Source organism: Staurois parvus, unplaced genomic scaffold (genome assembly GCF_062004578.1).
Source record: "Staurois parvus isolate SC_StPar_1 unplaced genomic scaffold, SC_StPar_1.0 ptg000006l, whole genome shotgun sequence".
In the NCBI taxonomy this organism is placed as follows: domain Eukaryota; kingdom Metazoa; phylum Chordata; class Amphibia; order Anura; family Ranidae; genus Staurois; species Staurois parvus.
The window spans coordinates 12,395,654-12,417,096 of record NW_028317802.1 but is presented as its reverse complement, the minus strand read 5'-3'; the positions used below and the strand labels follow the sequence as shown (position 1 = coordinate 12,417,096).

At 41.5% G+C, this 21,443-nt stretch overlaps 1 protein-coding gene across 1 annotated transcript in view; it reads right to left on the bottom strand.

The window, feature by feature from the left end:
* Positions 1-473: 473 nt before the first annotated feature.
* Positions 474-21,443, bottom strand: part of LOC149474343 (histidine--tRNA ligase, cytoplasmic-like) — a 155,108-nt gene continuing 134,138 nt past the window's right edge. Inside the window, exons 11-14 of the mRNA XM_089661077.1 lie at positions 20,142-20,381; positions 18,499-18,615; positions 11,777-11,923; positions 474-697 (exon numbers count right to left, since the gene is read on the bottom strand). Of these exons, the coding sequence (XP_089517203.1) occupies positions 644-697; positions 11,777-11,923; positions 18,499-18,615; positions 20,142-20,381 (558 nt within the window). The 3' untranslated portion in view covers positions 474-643. The remainder of the gene's footprint in view (positions 698-11,776; positions 11,924-18,498; positions 18,616-20,141; positions 20,382-21,443) is intronic.

Sequence of the window (21,443 nt, the reverse complement as noted above, 5' to 3'; positions counted from 1 at the left end):
AGCCATTTGAGGAGTGTTAAAAACCGCTTCCCAAAAGCCTGTCTAACACCTGCTAACAAAGCTAGTGTGAACTTAGCCTAATTCACAAAATTACATATATTACAAAATTAGTTTCATCATACTATTACCTGTGTTACACTCACATTCAAAAACTTCTCAACAACCAGGTTTTTGATCTATCGTCAGTGAATGCTCCTATTATTGATGAATGAGTGAGACTCCCCTCCTGACACAATTTCTCATATCCTAATTCTACCTCATCTGGCCACATCAGGAGGACAGGCTGTTACCTTCCATACTTGCCAGAATAGGGGATAAGAATTTGGAAATGATGAAGCAGGATAGCAGAGAAAACACTGCAATAAAAACAAGGAAAGTACAAACACATTGGGGGCCTTTACTCACACAATTCTGCCCAATACATCGGGGGAATTCCTTCAGGAAATAACACACAAAATAATAGAAGGCACAACAGCAGCATAATGGATCGGTTTTATTCTTAGTTTTATAAACAAATTCAATACATTTAATAAAAAAAACCTTACATATTTAAAAAGTCTCCTTCTTTATTTCTTTTTTGCCCTGCCCTGTAGCCTTGTTTGATAAAGCCATTGGGATAAATTCTGCATATAAATATTCTCGGCTAACTTGTCCTTTTTTTTATTTCTTCTGCTAGGTGTTCCTTGGAAACTTCAACCTATTAACAGAAAGAGCAAAATTTGTGAAATGAGATTTGAGAAAGCACAAAATGATCATACTGTTGATAAAGATTGTGATGGTGCTGAGGGGTTTAACCACTTGCCTACTGGGCACTTTTACCCCCTTACTGCCCAGGTCAATTTTCAGCGCTATTGCACTTTGAATGACAATTGTGCAGTCATGCAACACTGTACCCAAATGGAATTTTTATAATTTTTTTTTCACACAAATGGAGCTTTCTTTTTGTGGTATTTAATGGCCGCTGGGTTTTTTATTTTTTGCACTGTAAACAAAAAAAGAGCAAGAAATGTGAAAAAAAAATGTTTTTCTTTTGTTTCTATTATAAAATTTTGCAAACAGGTAAATTTTCTCTTTCACTGATGAGGCGGCACTTATAGGCAGCACTGGTGGGAATTGATGCTGCTGCAGTGATATGCAACACTGATGGGTGGCACGGCTGGGCGCCACTGCTTTGGGTATGCACTGATCATCAGTGCCCTGATGATCAGTGCAGATGTCCTCTGTGACAATTGCTGGTTATTGGCAGTACCTTCTCATGCTGTCACAGCGTGAGGAAAGTGCTGCCGATAACCAGAAACTGTATTTACTTTGTGCTCAGCTGTGTCATTGGACACAGCTGATCACGTGGTAAAAGCCCCTGTGATTAGCCTTTTACCTTGTCATGTGATTAGCTGTGTCTGTAGGACACAGCGATCACAGATAGTGTTGGGTGCGCGCCGCCGAGGGCACATGGGGGCGCATTCTGGGAGGACATCATATGACGCCCTCCCAGAACTGGACAACTGCGCTGTAGCAGTCATTCGGCCATAGCCGGGTTGTCAAGTGGTTAATTAACTGTAAATGCAATTACTAATAAGCCTCATTCACATGGGTTGCACTGAAGTGTACGTCTGTGGAGGGCCCTGTTTTCCCGCACAACGATGCACATGTGCTCCGTGCATCAACGTGTAGGCAGTCCCAATCCCATCAACTGGGATGCAGTGGCTGCATGGACACAGACGCTGTTCCCAATCTGACATTGTGTGGGTGCACAGCCTGGAATGCTCATTGTCTGTGTTCAGGGTTGTACACTCACAACGAACGGATGGACAGAATTCCAAAATTCTTCAGCAGATAAAAACATCTTCTAGAAATATATTTCAACTGTGTATATAGCGTTTTGCCTAGAGTTCAGCTTTAATGTTGAAATAGTCTAAAAATAATCAGGCAGACTAGATGTGAACAAAGCACTTAGATCAGATGGCTTGCCTCCATGAGTAATCAAAGAGCTGAGCTCAGTAAAGTCTAAGCCATTGTTTCTCATTTTTAAAAGCTATTTCAAGTAAACCATCCCTGAGAGAATTGTGTGGCAGCCTTTACTGACCTCCTTCTAAAGATAGGAATTGTCAATTACACTGACACCTGGAATGAGTACTTTCGGAGACAATGAACTGAAAGAAGTATGCAGATCAGGAAAATCACATCACATTACAGTCAGAAGTTCTTATCTTGCTCAGTGATAAAAAGTGTAGCTCTACCCTCCTGGGGGCTGCTGTGTTTCTAGGTCCCCTTAAGCTCTGCACAGCCAGGCAACATGCATTTTCCACACTTGCATCCACATTTTGTCAATGTTTTTATGATTTTATTAGGGGAAATAACTTGGATAGGGTAATAGGGATTATAGGATGCCCAACTTGACTGAATCAATGTACAAGGACAACTTCCTTTCTGTTTTCAGAAACAGATCCCGGACTGTTCTTTTCCTTGAAAGCTGTCAGTCTTTGTGGATCAGTAGTAACAGCCCCTTACAGGCTAGGGACTCGCAGCCCCTCTGAAAATCAGCTTAACTTCTTGCAAATCATATGAGACAGAGATGTCTCCTCTCCCCTGTAGAAATACTCCAGACACTACCAGCCCTCCTGGCTGCTCTGAAGATCTCCCAGGACAAGGATAAAGGATTAAGCACAGCACTGTCCTTTTAAAGCTTGCTACATGTGACAGTCTTTCCCCTTGTGAATCTCTGGGTGTGCTGATGTACTCACGCTGTCCTCCTTGCTCCCACTGCTCCCAGGTCTTACTGCTGTTCATGCCGTACTGCTGAATGGACCCTCCTGAGCCAGCCCAAGCCCAACCTGAAGGCCAGCCCCCCCCTAGACCAAGGGGACCCCTCCCAGGACACTGATAGTCTCCTCAGCAATCCAACTTCCACCCAACTCCCCTGCGAGCCTGACCATCCCAAATTTATGGGTTGGTCCACCACTCTACCAGGGCCTCCAAACCTGGGATTGGTTAGACTCCCATAAATATGCAGATTAAGTCTCCACCTCTTCTGCCCACTGGATTCTGGATTGTTTTATGGTCCTCCATTGCCAGGTGGAGGCGATAGAGTCCCAACCTGTTAAGTCATCCAGCCTGACCTGCAGTAACCTGACCTTAATCACAGACTCACACAGTTACCATGATTCATACACAATACATTTACCTACACTATACTACATTAGTTGCACACTAGAGGGTGCTACAAATGTATAGGAGCAAAAGGACAGCATGACAAGCAAGCAACAAGCAAATACCATCAAATGACTGCAACACACAAGCCTATAGTCCACTCATCCCAGGTGCCAGGCAAATGGCCCCACATGTAGTAAATGGCAGTTTTCTTTGTTTCTTGCTTGGAACAATAAAGCTTTGTGACTTCTGATCGGCATCAGAGTATGGCCAACTCTTCTTTTTCAACTAGCATTGGCATAATAGGAAGTGGCAATAAGAGTCTCCATTTTTATCTCAGAAAAGTTTCACTCTAAAATGACCCTGTCACCTTACAATATACAGGGATTTGGAAATTGGTAAACTGGATGGACTGATGTCTATATTCAAACATACCAAGTAAGACACTAAGAGTGCACTAAAAGTGGCAATAACTAATAAGAAAGTGAAAGAGTGATCTGATCAGGTCTGCCTATCCAGTTTTTCAGGTGGACCCAATCAAATGGTCCATATATCCCTATGGATCGGCCTCCCTCCAATCTAATCCGGTTCGCTTAAAAAAACCAAAAAAAAAAAACTGAAGGGGATCCACCCCCCTCCATTTCGGCGGTTCAGAACGAACAGTAGTCAGGTGTAACTGGACAACAAAGTCCATTTACACCCGTCCGCCCATAGAGCACAGTGTGCTCTGTCTGTGTCCACTCTGCATAAACTGAGCAGACACAGACCTGTGATCCGCCCACTTTGCTCTGATCAGCAAGTAATCAGCAGACAGATACCATGCTGAGCAAATCAGTTTCTGCCCCATTTGAGAGGGGCCTTACAAGACACAGTAATGACTAAGGGATTGGCAGGAAGAGTTTCGACACTGCCAGGAGTGCTGGTTTCTGAGGACCCAGCTGACAATTTTGATTTAATATTGTGTCTTTTTGCTGTGTCATGGCAGGAGATGCAAATGTTCACTGTTCTTTATAAAGACAGTGCTTATTGCCACTTTTAGTTTGGTGACAGGGTCACTTTAATGGCTAGCTTGTTACCAAAGGATTGGCATGAACCAAACTGTTACCTATAAATATTAGAACCTAAATATTGTGCTCCATAATTAATGCCAAAAAATTAATATACATCAATGAATCTCCAACTGTGTCATTATTCCTGATATTTTCAGCTGCTTTGCATTTAGGATCTGCTGGATCACATCCCCCTTACGAAGCCACATGACCTGGTGGCGGAACGCGTAGGGGAGAGGCTCTGACGTCACCATGCACTTGAGAACTAGACGGCGAGTATAGGCTGTGTGCGGCACACACACAGAGGAGGCTCTTTTTATATTACAAAGTGTGTTATTTATATATACAATGTGAGTGCATAAGCATATTGGGTACAAATTAAAAGGCTTTTAAAAGGATAAGGCACTATATTTCCTTTCTTTCACATATTTAAAATGTTGGAGAAATAAGGAGAAACGGAGGGACAGAGGAGCAATCCTTCAGCATAAAGATGGAGAGCTCTCTGCATCCATACCTGCAAATAAGGATCGGATAGGAAACTCCAGGGGATATCCATCACCCAGCAGATCATAATAAATGCACAGCAGCTGAAAATATCCAACCATTATTAAGGACACAAAGCTATGTTTGCCTAAATTAAATGTTAGGCTTTCATTGAGGTGAGCGCATGTTGATATTATAATTCGGAGGGCACTCGCACAAGGAATACAGACATCGTTTGGATCACATTAGTTTACTTTTGGGACTGTCACTATTTATTTATTAATATATTTATCAGATTGATTTATTGATTAATTTATTCATATTTATTTTTCACTTTTAGTGGTTTCAATTATGTCACATGGTACACGTTACTTTTGATTAAGCACAAGAATAATGACACACAGTTGGAGAGTCATTGATGTATATTAATTCTTATGGCATTAATTATGGAGTGCAACATTTAAGTTCTAATATTTATGGTTTAATAACGCATGGTTATGAGGATGTGTACTAATGTCAGCGAACCATATTATTATTAACAATATAGCAAATTATTCACTTTTGAACTTCAGTGGCTCACAAATGCAATTTATATAATTTTCTACAAACTGTTACCTGTACATGAGCATTTGATAGAAATATCTAAATTCTTATGAATTCAAAGGCGGTCTTAAAGGGGTTCTGAAGGCTGAACATTTTTTTTACTTTAATGCATTCTCTGTATTAAGATGAAAAAAACCTTCTCTGTGCAGGTCCCCCCCAGCCCTGTCATGCACCACCTGGCAGGTCTCTAGCAACCTACAGCACGGGATTCCTCAAGGCGCGGGTCCGAGTCCCAATCTGCTTATTCACCAGGGCCCCTGATGGTGGGGATGGACTTGGAGCAGACTGAGACCAGGTCGCAACCCCTGAGTACATCCGGCAGTGGTAGAGAGCACCGTCAGAGGTGTGCGAAAAATGGAGCCTGACGTGAAGAGGCTGGCAGGCCTGGTAACAGGGACAGATCCATGCGGGATGGATGGATGGATCGTCAGGGTAACATAAGGCGTAGTCAGGCAGGCCAGGTCAGCAACGTGCGGGCAGCGAGGTACCAGAGGAGCAGGCAGAGAATGGTCAGGGTCACGAGCTGGGTTCAGCAAATAACGGGCAGCGCGGTACAAAGGATCAGGCAGAAGAATGGTCAGGTCAAGCAGGAGACAATCAGCAGGGTCAGGATCAATGCAGAGGTCGGCAAATGGAAGCTTCACAGGATCAGATTACAGGAACAGGACAATAAGACCAAATGGCAATTGACATACCTCGTCCCGTTTAAACAGCACGCCCTGCGCTGTCATTGGTGCCAGGCGCATGTCTGCGATCGCGCATGCGCGGCCGTCGCGATCGCCCAGGTCCCGCTGCCCGCTGGCTAGAGTGTGTCAGTGTTCTGCGCATGCGCCGCCCGGCGCATCGCGGCAGAACACCTGGTCCCTGACAAGCCCCCTCTAAGTATATTACCTAAGCCTGATCTCAATTCAGCGATGTGCATGAAAGCAGTAACTTTTCTGGCTCTCTCCAACCTCATTGGCTCAGACAGCCTCAGAAGACATCGGCTCCTGCTGCTGTCAATCACAGCCAGTGGGGAGGGAACGGGAGCTGTGGAGTGAGCACGCGTGAGTGCCTCAACAGAAAGAGGCATGCTATGGGAGCACTCGGTGGGGGCAAGAGCCAGGAGCACCAGCAGGGAATGTGAGAAGAGGAGGATTGGTGCTGCTCTGTGCAAAACCAATGCACAGAGCAAGTAAGTCTAAAATGTTTGTTATAAAAAAAAATTTGAACATTTACAATCTCTTTAAATCCAAAGCTAGCAGTTTGATATCAAAGGCAAACAGTAAAGAAGGACACGGCTTTCTTTTCTTTCTTCTCATTAATAGGTCTCTGACCCCCACATGCACACACCAAAGCACATATATACAAGCACATACTATAAAAGAAAATTTAGTTTAGACCCAATATATAAATTTGGACCTAATTACTATATAGTAATTAGACCCCTTATATAAATTTGGACCTAAACTAAATTTCCTTTTATAGTACAGCCCAAAGTTATTCCTTTTTGGTTGTGTGAAAAATGTTTGCAGCTTCAAAAGGGCAACCACGTTGGTTTAAACCTTGTAGCAGAGATGTGTACATCACAAGACTGGCTGTACATGTAAAGTAGTAAATATACACTATATTTCCAAAAGTATTGGGACGCCTGCCTTTACACGCACATGAACTTTAATGGCATCCCAGTCTTAGTCCGTGGGGTTCAATATTGAGTTGGCCCATCATTTGTAGCTATAACAGCTGCAACTCTTCTGGGAAGGCTGTCCACAAGGTTTAGGAGTGTGTCTATGGGAAAGATTGACCATTCTGCCAGAAGCACATTTGTGAGGTCAGGCACTGATGTCGGACGAGAAGGCCTGGCTCGCAGTCTCCGCTCTAATTCATCCCAAAGGTGTTCTATCGGGTTGAGGTCAGGACTCTGTGCAGGCCAGTCAAGTTCCTCCACCCCAAATTTGGTCATCCATGTCTTGATGGACTTTGCTTTATGCTCTGGTGTGCAGTCATGTTGGAACAGGAAGGGCCATCCCCAAACTGTTCACACAAAGTTGGGAGCATGAAGTTGTCCAAAATGTCTTGCTATGCTGACACCTTAAGAGTTCCCTTCACTGGAACTAAGGGACCAAGCCCAACCCCTGCAAAACAACCCCACACCATAATCCCACCTCCACCAAACTTTACACTTGGTACACTGCAGTCAGGCAAGTACTATTCTCCTGAGAACCACCAAACCCAGACACGTCCATCGGATTGCGAGTTAGGGAAGCATGATTTGTCACTCCAGAGAACACATCTCCACTGCTCTAGAGTCCAGTGGTGGCGTGCTTTACACCACTGCATCCGACACTTTGTGTTGCACTTGGTGATGTAAGGCTTGGATGCAGCTGCTTGGCCATGGAAACACATTCCATGAGGCTCTCTACGCACTGTTGTGCTAATCTGAAGGCCACATGAAGTCTGTAGGTCTTTAGTTATTTATTCTGCAGACAATTGGCAACTTCTGCACACTGTGTGCTTCAGCATGCCTGACCCCGCTCTGTCATTTTACATGGTCTACCACTTTGTGGCTGAGTTGCTGTTGTTCCCAGTTGCTTCCACTTTGTTATAACACCACTAACAGTTGACCGTGGAATGTTTAGTAGTAAGGAAAATTAATGGATGGACTTATTGCACAGGTGCAACCTATCAGGGTACTATGCTTTGGCAATATAGTGTATACAGTTAGGTCCATATACAGTTGTGTTCAAAATAATAACAGTCAGACATCACTAACCTGATCAATCACTGTTTTTGGTAGAAAATATATTTCTACATGGCAAATAATTTACTAGCAGGTGTAGTAGAGCAATAGAAATCCAACAGACCCAACAGTCTTGACATGCATGCTGCTGATTCTGTGTAATTGAATCACTAATTGAAAGGGGCATGTTCAAAATAATAGCAGTGTGGAGTTCTATTACTGAGGTCATTCATTCTTTGAAAAACAGGTGGCAATTATTGCCCTTATTTAAGGAAGGAAGGCAGCAAATGTTGTACATACTGGTTACAGTGCATTTCTCTCTGAAATTCTGAGGAAAATGGGTCATTCCAGACATTGTTCAGAAGAACAGTGTACCTTGATTAAAAAGTTGATTGGAGAGGGGAAAACATATAAAGAAGTGCAGAAAATGATAGGCTGCTCAGCTAAAATGATCGCAAATGCTTTAAAATGGCAACCAAAACCTGAAAGACGTGGAAGAAAGTTAAAAACTACCATTCGAATGGATAGAAGAATAGCCAAAATGGCAAGGACTCAGCCAACAATCAGCTCCAGGAAGATCAAAGAAGGTCTAAAGTTACCTGTGAGTACTGTTACAATTGGAAGACGCCTATGTGAAGCCAAGCTATCTGCAAGAAGCCCTCGCAAAGTCCCACTGTTAAAAAAAAGATGTGCTGAAGAGGCTACAATTTGCCAAAGAGCACATTGACTGGCCTAAAGAGAAATGGCGCAACATTTTGTGGACTGATGAAAGTAAGACTGTTCTTTTTGGGCCTAGTGGCCGGAGACAGTTTGTCAAACGACCCCCAAACACTGAATTCAAGCCACAGTACAATGTGAAGACAGTGAAGCATGGTTGCGCAAGCATCATGATATGGGGATGTTTCTCATACTACGGTGTTGGGCCTATTTATCGCATACCAGGGATCATGGATCAGTTTGAATACATCAGAATACTTGAAGAGGTCATGCTGCCTTATGATGAAGAGGAAATGCCCTTGAAATGGGTGTTCCAACAAGACAACGACCCCAAACACACCAGTAAACGTGCAACATCTTGGTTCCAGAACAACAAGATTGATGTTATGGAGTGGCCAGCCCAATCCCCGGATCTTAATCCAATAGAAAACTTGTGGGGTGACATCAAAAATGCAGTTTCTGAGGCAAAACCAAGAAATAGAGAAAAACTGTGGAATGTAGTCCAATCATCCTGGGCTGGAATACCTGTTCACAGGTGCCAGAAGTTGGTTGACTCCATGCAACACAGATGTACAGCAGTTCTCAGAAACAGTGCTTATACAACTAAATATTCATTAAGTGATTCAAAGGAAAGCAAAATCTTCAAACATTTTTCAGTTTATATAGTGAATGTTTTGAGTTTGTAAAGAAGAATACAAACACCGCTTTTTTTTTTTTTTGAACAGTCTAATATTCACTTTTCTTCAATTTAGTAAGAGGAACAACACAAATTTGATATATTTTTCTTCATGTTTTGATTTGGAATAGAATGTGTAGTGTTCCCAATGCATTTCTGTGTATGGAAATAAAAGCTATTAGAAGGATTTTGAGCTTTATTCACTTTTTTCAACACACTGCTATTATTTTGAACACAACTGTATATTAGGACAAAGGAACTATTTTAGTTTTTTTCAGGTATTTACCAAAACATATTCAAGTTATATAATTGATATGGGATGAAAGTGCACACTCTCAAGTTTAATTTGAGGGTATGTTCATCCAAATTGGAGGAAGGGTTTAGGAATTACAGCTCCTAAGAGTAGTCATCCTCTCTTTTTCAAGGGACCAAAAGTAATTGGCCAATTGAATCAAAAGCTGTTTCATGGCCAGGTGTGGACTACTCCTAAATTATTTCTTTATCAATTAAGCAGGTAAAAGGTCTGGACTTGATTCTATGTGTGGTATTTGCATTTGGAATCTATTGCTGTGAACCTATATCATGCGTTCAAAGGAGCTGCAAGTGAAACAGGCCATTGTAAGGGTTCAAAAACAAAACAAATCCATCAGAGAGATAACATTAGGAGTGGCCAAATCAACAGTTTGGTACATTCTGAGGGAAGAAGAATGCACTGGTGAGCTCAGCAACATAAAAAGGCATGGATGTCCATGGAAGACAACAGTGGTGGATGATCGCGGGATCCTCTCTATGGTAAAGAAAAACCCATTCACAACATCCAAACAAGTGAAGGACACTCTCCAGGAGGTGGGCATATCATTGTCAAGGTCTACAATCAAGAGAAGACTTCACGAGGGCAAATACAGAGGGTTCACCACAAGGTGCAAACCATTCATAAGCCTGAATAATATAAAAGCCAAATTAGACTTTGCCAAAAAAACATCTAAAAAAGCCAGACCAGTTCTGGAAAAGCATTCTTTGGACAAATGAAACTGAATGGCATGGGCATGCATGGCTTCCAGTGGCACTGGGTCATTGGTGTTTATTGATGATGTGACAGAAGACAGAAGCATCCGGATGAATTCTGCAGTTGTCAGAGTACTGCTTGGACCTTGAAGAAGAGGACATACCCCGAAAGCTTGCCCTGAAAATTGTATGTTAGTGCAAATAAAAAAAGTATAACTGTGTATTGAGCCATTTGTCTGGGATTCCACTTTAATGTAAAGCTACCTCTAAAGCAGAACACCAGCCAATAATAACAAAATAGGAATGAATAGGCAGCCCAGTGGCACTTCCAATTAGCAGCATTAAGGTCATTGTTTTGAATCCCAACCACGCCACTAGCTGTGTGGAGTTTGTATGTTCTCTGTGTGCCTGTGTGGGTTTCTTCCCACACTCCAAAGACTTTCTTGTAGGTTCATTGGCTCCTATCTAAATTGGCCTAAGTATGTTTACATATGAATCTGAGTTAGGGACCTTAGATTGTACACTCCTGGAGGGTTAGCGACTGATGTGACTGTACAATGTATGAAAAGTACTGCATAAATTGACAACGCTTTTAAGTACCTGTAATACATAATAAATAAATAAAGGACTGTTCATAGATAAACTAACAAAACCTGCTATTGCTGCAGCATTCCGTTTCCCTTTCATTGAGAAATTTCCCCTGTAGTACCTTTTTGCTGCCACTAGATGTCCTTAGCATTATTCAAGCAACTTGATAGGAATAAGGATAATGGCCAGTTGGAATGTATAGAAATTTTAGCACTCCAGATACAAATATGCATTTGCTTGTGAATACTTGGGAAGTGAAATATCTTTTATTGTTGGAGCAAATGTCTAACCACTATATAATGTTATTAGTTCGCTTTGTGGTGCACTTAAAGCGGTAGTAAACATGTTCGAAAAAAAAAAAATTCCCCCTGCAAAGTAATATCATAATGTGCTAGTATGCATTTCTTACTAGCACATTATGTGAAACTTACCTTAAAATGAAGCCCTCCAGCTTCACTGTCACTGCTGACAGGGCTTCCATCTTCACCCGTTCTTCTTTCTGGGTTCCTGGGCTGCAGCTGCTTAAATGGTCGAGTCGCCGATGACGTCGCTAATGTGCATGCCCGCGGAAGTTTCGGCCATGGCACACAGCTCTGAAGGAACAGCACGGGCATGCCGTTCCTTCAGAGCGCATATGCCAGCTCTGTAGAATCTCTCCTGAAAGGTGCACATTTAGGAGATATTCATTTTACCTACAGGTAAGCTTCATTATACACTTACCTGTAGGTAAAAATAGAAATGAGAGTTTACTACCACTTTAATGAAAGTAGAGACAAATCAGGTGTTTACCTCCGCCCGTGTTGCAACATCTCTTAGCTTGACCACACCATCTTTTATTTCCTGATCCCCAATAATGGCCACCAGGGGAATCCCTGCACTCTCACAATAGTGCAGCTGGGTGAGTAATTTAGGATTCTTCTTGTACAGCATTTCTGCCTGTGTGGAAGAAGGAAAGACAATATGTTTTTTTACTTGAAGGCTATGCTTGCAAAGATTTTTTCAAAGATTGGATGCATGTTCAGAACAAAATGCTTTTATAAACTATTAAAAATCACTAAATATATTCTCTGGGTTAATTTATGTAGTGCTAAAATCACTATCATATTTTGCAGTTCATTCTAAACTTTTAAAGAATGACAGATTCAGTTAACTGCTGAGACAAGAAAAGCAACGAGTGGTGAGAAAATACTTTATCACTCAGATCAGCGAATCCCAGACATTTCTATGAATGACACATTTAAAAAAGAACTCAAAACAGCTTGTATCTAAAACCAAAAAAATTGGAACCATTCGTTAACAGAGCGATGTGTGCAGGTTATTCATTATTCTACATTTGTGCATGTGGAAATTCTAAGTCTAATTTGTTTATCTATGTGTTGTGTTATAAATAATAAGTTGATGAAATGATTATCAGCAAAGTGGTCAGAGGAGGGAATAAGGGTCAGGAAATTTAAAATCACTAAAAATCTAAAAAGATTTAGAACTAGAAAGTCAACAATGCTCAGCCTTCTACTGGCAAACAATGATTGATTTAGGTGGATTAACAGTATAACAGCTGCAGCAGGATGCTGGTGAATTGCACTGGATACTGAGGGGTTAACGCATATACTCTGGCAGGGGTGAGCAACTGCGTCCCTCCAGCTGTTGTGGAACCACAAGTCCCAACATGCCTCTGCGAGTCATGCTTGTCACGGTCAGTCTTACAATGCTTTGTGAAAATGTACTTCCACATCAGCTTGAGGGCCACAGTTTTCCCACCCCTGCACTGGAGACCGATGACTATAGGGTTAAAGTGTTACTTAACCCATGATCCTGCATCAACTATATCTGGTCTCCCATAGTACACACAACATGGAAGTGCAATTATTCTAGTAAATATATACTGCTAAATACCTTTTCTCATCAGCAGTTAGAGCAGTCTTGTGATTTCTATCAGTGGCCAGCAGAGCACTGGTTAAAGCTTCTAGGAGGAGTTTTATTTCTGCTCTAGGAGGGTGCAGAACCCATGACCTCTGTCTGGACAGTGCTGATTGGCCCTGTGCTGATCACATGCACTCTTCCAAGAGGAAAAAATATCTCTAGCAGTACACACCAAGCTGAGCATGTGCAGAGTGACTTCACATGATACGTGTTATCAGGAGATAAGAGGGGGACACTGGAAGAAGGGGGGGATTATAGAAGTCAGGATCAAACAGAGTTTTTACACAATGCAGAGAATTAACCCCTTAGGTTCCTCAGTGAGTAGAACAAGCATGCTTTACTGCACATACAGGCTGATTTTATTATTGTGGGTTTAGTAACACTTTAATGCACATAATCTTGAGAATAGTTACGAAGGGCTTAATGCCCATATTTTGGAGACTGGTCACTGAGGGTAAATGGACATAATGTAGAGAATGGTCATTGTGAATGCTAGAGCCTTGATACTAAGGGGTAAATGCATCACTGGGATACTAGCAGCTACCAACACTGGAACTGATTCACTAAAACTGGAGAATATATAATCTGGTGCAGCTCTGCATAGAAACCAATTAGCTTCCAGTTTTTCTTTTTGTGAAAGCTTAACTGAACAAGCTGAAGTTAGAAGCTGATTGGCTATCCTGAACAGTTGCACCAGATTTCACACTTTCCAGTTTTAGTACATCAACCCCACTGTCTTTTACTTCAATCCCTGTGTGCAGACTGATGAGAATTGTACGAGCAAGAGGAACAGCAGATCACCATCCTAATGCACCACTAGGTGCAATTTATTATCTCCAGATTTATAATATGTAGCTTCTGTTTTTGCAGAAATGCAAGAACCTTGCCACTTGCAGTAACTCAATGCTGACTATGCTAAAGCAAACACCCTATAGCAAATACAATGCACAGAAGGTAGTTTAGGTCCTGCCCTGCATTTCAGGGATATGGAAGGAACAACCTTGTTTCCAAATATGTAAATATAGTTTGTAAATATCACGATCATTGCCAAGCTGTCCTCTATGGGGTGAAAATGCCTGCTGACATGTATCATCCAGAAAAAAAAAGGAAAAGGGAAGAACAAAGAGTGAAAAAAGAAGAGACGAAAACCTAGAGAAGGAGAGAGAAACAGAAGAGAAAAGAAACAGGAGAGAAAGAGAAAAAGTCAAGAAAGGAAGAGAGCAGGGGACTGGCCATATGGAAACTCGGGCACTGCCCGAGGGCCCGGGCTCAGTAGGGGCCCCATGAGATGCCCCTGGTACCTTTTTCATAGGCTTTTTTGAGTTTGGGCAAGGACACGGGCCCCATGATCTCCTTTTGCCCGGGGGCCCCATGAGTTGTCAGTCCGCCCCTGGAAGAGAGTATCACAACCCAGGACTAGCATGGACAACCACAACTGGTTGAAGGTAGGGATGGGAAGGAATAGCTTATTCAAGGTTCCCAAACTTTAAGGAACTTTGGGTGTGAGTCCTTAGGAATATTGGAGGAGTCTTCCAGACTGTGCTATGTTTAGCAGAGATAAAAAGATAGAAAGCCAATTTCTGTTTGTGTGTTAAAAGGCCCAGAATATGGAAATGTAGGAGGGCCAATCTGGCATCCTTGTGTACCATCATATGGAACAAAGCCTCCAGCAGGCAAAGAACCTTAGACCAAAAGCCTATCAGTTGTGCGCACGACCACCAAATGTACAGGACGTCCCCGCGCTGACCATAATTCCTTAAACACCTGTTGCTGCTGCCAGGATAGGCATGAGCAATCTGAGCCAGGACCCAGTTCCACCATAGGAGAAGTTTATAGGCGGCGTGAAGTGTAGTCGTGTTAAAAGGAGCATTTAGCCACCATCTTCCAGGCCTTGCTCCAGTTCTCTACCTCAATAGATGAACCAAGATCGCGCTCTCATTGACCCACAAAGGAAAGGGATGTTAAGGTAGTTCTGCTGTTAAGAAAGGCGTAAAGTGTTGCGATGAGACCAGGAGACCCCGGCGAGTGCTGACAAGTATGCTTGAAAGGCGTCTTGCAATATGGGTGCGTGGAAGTGCGGCGAATAGACAAAATCCAATGTGGCAATTGCAGATAATGGTAGTGTTCTTGTTGCAAGATCTCAGGTGTCTCCCGAAGGGCTTCTCAAGATGGGAACAACTGGGTGGTTAGGAAACTGTGTACCTCCGGGAAGCTGTGGGAAGTACATCAGGAGAAGAAGTGGGGATGGTCTACCCCTGGAGGGAAAAGGGGATAATCGATATAAGGGACTACAAAGGGGACATCAAGTTGCCTGAATACCTACCGGAGTCCCACGTACGCAGACTGTGAAGCATGATAGGGCTCAATGTCAAAGGGTGTAATTTATGTGGTAGCCAAAACAAGTCATGCAAAGAAAGCGGGGCGCATCAGTCAATCTTTTAAGGCAAATTTGATTATGATTGGTGGTTTTGCCAAATGCAGTCAATTTACATGTGACGTCATCACGTATACCGGCAATGCCAGGTGGAATTCCTACATGCTGTGCAGATGTATGCTCACTCTTGTAAGTCTATATGAGCACTTTTTAATACATTTTTACCTTGCGCAATTATAGAATTGCCAGCCTTTTTTCTTTTTGGGTATGTATTGTATGATTGAGATGTAGAACCCTTGGAGGCCTAGGAGAGCTCAAGTCAGAATGATTTGTGACACATGCTTATCATTGCCACTCTGTCTATGGGGTTCAAGGCTTTCTGGTAAGCGCATTTTCCTTTTGTGCACAGGGACCTTGACTTTCATGGCACTAAGAGCACTATCTTCCAATTTAGTGGATCTTTATACTGGGACTATGGACTTTTGTTGCACCAGCTCTTTATATATTTTTTATTTTCTTTCATTATTTACATGGTATATTCTATCATTTTGCACTTTTAACTATATTTGTTAAATTGGATCCTTTCACATGTGTTGTGCGGATGCATGATTTATATACATACATGTTGACTAAGTTATTATTTCAAACTCTTATTTTTCACATGTGGAATGTATGATTTAGTCACAATTAATAATTTAGTCATCTAGTGCCACTTATATGTTGTATTATAATCTTTCAATGCACATTTGATTATGATTGGTGATCATGCAAACGTGTTTGCACAGACATCTTTTTGACATTAAACTTGCTTTATGTAAGAGACAGCAACAAGGCTGCAGTGGGTGTGTTTGGGAATTTCTCTCCTGCATTAGATTAGGCTGTTTTTGACCTGAGTATGATATCCCTCACTGGCATCTCTTCTAGGAGAGGAGACCCAAAAGATCCCTTAAAGTGGTTTTAAACCTCAGACATGAAATATGAACAAAGCATATTCCTCTATAGTGTGTACTTCAATACAAAGCACTAAGTGTCATTTCTGTCTGCTTCTTCATTCTTTTGCTATCTGTATGAATCCCTTCTGACTAGTTTTTCTGACACCAAGAGGTAAAAAGGTGACTGGGGAGGGAGCTCCAGCACACCACCTGTGATTGACAGCCTTAGCTCTGTTTTTCTGTGCTGTGTGAATGGGGGTGTGTCCCTTTCCTCCAATCAACTCTGAGCCCTCCTCCATAATTCATATCACTAAAAGAAACTTACTGATTGGCATAATAAATATGTAAGACCTTAAAATAATAACAGTAAGGTGGGAATCTTACAAAAATATTGCTCATTGCCATACTTTGGCTCCAGGGGGGCTTAATGTGGAGTTGGAGATTCATACTGTCCTCTGAGTTATACCATATATATGTCCCCAATAAGCCCTTCCTTAGGGCTCACTGCGCTTCTCAAAATCACTTTTCCAACTAATACCCCCAATCTTTATAATAGCTCTGGGTGTACCCCCTTATTATCCAACACTTACTGTTATTATTTTTTATCATTCTGCTTTATATATTTTACTTTAAATTTCATATTTAAAATCCTTTATATTATTCTGTAAAAGTGTGACGTTTATGGTTATTTGCCACACAAAAATACTGTCTCTCCTAAGGTTCAAGATGAGACATTATGTAGTTAGTTATACGTATTTTATTATGCCATATTTTACTGTATCTGTATTTTTTCATACCTCTATATAATTAAATTCTTTTTTCATTTTAATTTATTTATACAGGGCCCTTAAGGTCTCACATACAGTGCATCCAGAAAGTATTCACAGCTCTTAACTGTTGCCACATTTTGTTATGTGACAGCCTTATTCCAAAATGGATTAAATTCATTTTTTTCCTCAACATTCTACAAACAATACTCCATAATGACAATGTGAAAGAAGTTTGTTTGAAATGATAGTTTTAAATGTCAAGCTGTATCTTTGTGTGACGTGCCACTTGTGTGCAGCGATGTCAGCTCGCTAGGTGGTCTTGTCCGCCAGCCCTGCTGCCCATATATACAGCCATGCCTCAACTTCCAGGACCTAGGTCACAGTCTGTCAGTAGAAGTGCATTCACACCAGCCGGGGAGCCCTTGGAGCCACCAGTGAGGCCAAGGCTGAGCCGAATCATGGACAAAGACACACAGCGGGACCAGACCAGCATATTGTAAGTGGGGATTTTGACTGATACCCTTGACACAAATTTTTAATATGTGAGTTGCCAATTTTTTGTGCATTAAAGTTTACAGCCAACATACTGTACTTAGATGGCGCTGCTTGGCTCTTTTTTCTGTACTTTTATCAGAGTTGTTTCTGACTCCCATAGACTGGCAGCCACTGTTCAGTTTAAGTTGGAATTCATTATATGAACTACACTGGACTTTTATAGAGCATTTACATTTTTATTTATTTGCATTTCTCCTTTTTATCATCTTTGCATCTGTTCCCTCCCTCTCAGTGCACTACCATCCATTCATTGTAAATGGTCAATGTAATCGCATTTGTGTTTGCTGTTTATGCTTTTCCTTTAGGGTCATTATTGTGCTGCCATGTGGAGGCTGCGGTGATAAGTGCATTACATTTTTGCCAATGGATCTATTCACCATTTGTGTCTTGTAATTTTATTTTTGCTCAGTGATAGTTCCTACCTTTTTTACTGTACAATAAATGCTACTGAAGTGAGGAAAAATATTCTAATTGGTCTCCAGATACTTCATTCTTCTGCATTACCTATGTATTTGCATACATCTCTCTTGCATGACATTCAAAAATAAGTGTTTTGGTGAGCTCATTTATATTACAAAGACTGTCCACAGTAGTTGTCTTTGCTCCAGTCAGGCAAGGCATAGGGGTCCCAGGGTAGATATGTTATGATAAGTCAGAATACTTTATGTGTTGGACATTATCAGTGCATTGTAAGGCTTCTATGTTCAGAACATGGCCATGGCTTCTACTTCCAGAGCAGTCTGAACAATAAACAGGAGATTGCTTATTGGCTGTAACAGCCATAATAGATGAATGCAGCAATGATAATGGTGTTTTGGAGAGTTCAGCTATCTTACAAAGACTGTCTGCAAAACTTGTCTTTGCTTCATTCAGGCAAGGCATAGAGGTCTCAAGGTAGCTATGTTACTATAACAACTGAAGTCAGATAAGAAAGATGTTTACGGTGATGAATGTACTCACTTTAATTCCTGAATTCCACAGCATAGTAAGAAGTTTCATTCTCTCCTCTAAGTGCATTGGTTGGGCTGTTGCCACCAGTACTTGGGTTTCAGTGGTTCTGATTTTCTCACCTGACTCCTAAAGATAGGGTAGAGTGTACGTTAATAGTACAGAGACATATTAGTGTGGCAAAGCTATAAGTAAACACAGATGTAGGCTGTGAGAAAGCATTACTAATCAAAGAAAAAAAAATTAAATGGCACCCAACTCTTATCCTCACAGGGTTATTATTATAGGTACTTATATAGTGCCATCAATTTACACAGCACTTAACATATATACAGTATATTGTACATTCACATCAGTCCCTGCCCTCAAGGAGCTTACAAGCTAAGGTCCCTAAACTCACATGCATACACATACTAGGTCCAATTTACACAGAAGCCAATTTACTTACCAACATGTCTTTGGAGTGTGGTTGGAAACTGGAGTACCTGAAGGAAACCCACACTGACACAGGGAGAACATGCAAACTCCAGGCAGGTAGTGCTGTGGTTGGCATCTGAACCGACGGCCCTAGTACTGCTAGACGAAAGTTCTAATCACTTAGCCATTGTGCATCTCCTTTCATAGCATTCACAAATCCTCAGGTTGTCATGAACTTGCCAATTGGAGCTCCCTCCAGATCAGATACTTAGAGATACAATACAAATCCATACCTCTATATTAAGAGCACTCACCCCCTTGGAGCAATTGTGTTTAAGTGGGTTTGCCCCCAAAGGCCTACTTTCTCAGATCAACAAGTTGCAATGATCATTTCACTAGGCCCATTTTGCTTCTTCAAGGAGAAAGAACTCAATCACCAGGCATTGATCTCTACAAGGCTCCAGGAATCTGGCTATAAGCTCCTATCCCACTGGTATTATACCAGTGAAACACCACAAAAGCTTTCCAGAAACCATCCCTACGTGTTGGTAATGTTCTTAATCCATGGACACTTTACTACATTCAACCTTTTGTTAAACCCTTTTCCCTATCATAACTAAAATGACTGACACACAACCTCTTGACATTCTTACCTACTTTCTCCTACATTTGAACAATATGGACCCGATCACATAAAAATTCCTTACGTATACATCTTATCAATGGAACTAGTTTTGGAAACAGTCGCACACCCCTACTATAAAAAAATGACGTAGAGCTTAACATCATAAGCAACATGCAGTACCTAATTAGGTTAATGTAAAAACAAAATGAAAAGTTCTTACTCACCTGGTACCCATGGCTACTATTCTGATACTCAGATCAATACAACCTTACCATGACTAATATGTGAACATGGTTGATACAACTAGATGACACATGTTTTAATCAACTGTTTTTTTTCCATAAAGGAGATGATCTAGGCCTGAGAGAGAGAGGGAGAGAGAGACCCCCTTTGTTTTCTTTTCCTTTCTTCCCTCACCCCCCTTACTTTAAGTCTTTCCCCCAGTACTGAGCCAACACAGGACGACTTGCTCTCCTCTTTCATCTGAGATTGCCGTTTTTGTTTGTACCATATGTATTGACTGTTACTTTTGTTACAATTTTTTTAATCTTAAAAAAACTTTGAAAAATAAAATGTTATAAAATACAATATTTTTCATACATTGTTTTCATACCTCTGCTTTTTTCTCTGCTATGGAAAAGATCCTCTCTATGCCAATGCTGATTCCCACGCATGGTACATTTCTGCCTTTAGCATCAAACATGCCCACCAGTTCATCATAACGACCCCCAGCTGCCACACTGCCAATGCCAATTGGATGATTCTGTGATGTCTTATCGCTGAGCAGCACAGCTTCGTATATTACTCCGGTGTAATAATCTAACCCACGAGCCAAACTGATGTCAAAAACAATCTAAGAGGAAAAAAGATATTATTGGAAGACATATGGAAAGCCTAATAAACAAGCAGCATTCTATTTTTATTAAATTTTTATTCAAAGGTGAAATCCTTAACTGCATTGTCCTGTGCCGCCATGTGTTATATTTTTTACAGTCACACTACTGATTGCATGAATCCACACTCACACTTGTACGCTGGAGAAAGAGCTTGGGTTCCTGACCAGGTCAGTCACACCCCGGCCACATCAAGCCTGACCTTGAAATTGTGCGACTTACAGTGAAGTCGCACGATTTCAAAGTCGGGGGACATGCCGATTTCAGGTGCGATTTGTAAGACATCTGACACAGATGTCTATGCAAATCGCACTAAAAGTAGTGCATGTACTACTTTAGAAATTGGTGCGGCTCCAACCATATCAGACCCGCACCTATATGACCGATGTAAGGGTGCGACTTGGCATGCGATTTGCAAGTCGCATAGCATGCAAATCACATCCGAAGTGACCGGGGTGTTAGGCTGGCCATACATTATACAATTTTCTTGAGAATTTTGCTTTAGATTTACCAAAAACCATATAATATGAGGTCAAACCTAAACAACAAAATCTGGAGAGTGCAAAATCTGGTGCACCTGTGCATGGTAGCCAATCAGCTTCATAATTCAGCTTGTTCAATTAAGCTTTGATAGAAAAACCTGGAAGCTGATTGGTTTCTTTGCACAGCTGCACCAGATTTTGCACTCTCCAGCTTTAGTACATCCACCCCATTGCCTGATGCCTTTTGGATTAAGTAGTCATACAAGCACTACACAACTGCTAAAACAAGAAAGTAAGAGACTATTAATACAATGGCTGAGGGCTATTAATACAAGGTCTTTCTGACTGATTATTTATTTTTGTGATTTCAATTAAGTTTTAAAGGCGCCATCCAGGTTCGTCCATATCTTCCTATGAATCTGAAGTGAAGTCACTGACACCATAAGAAGTAGATATAAAACATGCAGCACCATCCCTGTGGCCCACTGGGAGTCTCCCTCCCCTCATTTTGTTCAGGCAATAAAACCTTCAGTAAGCTGC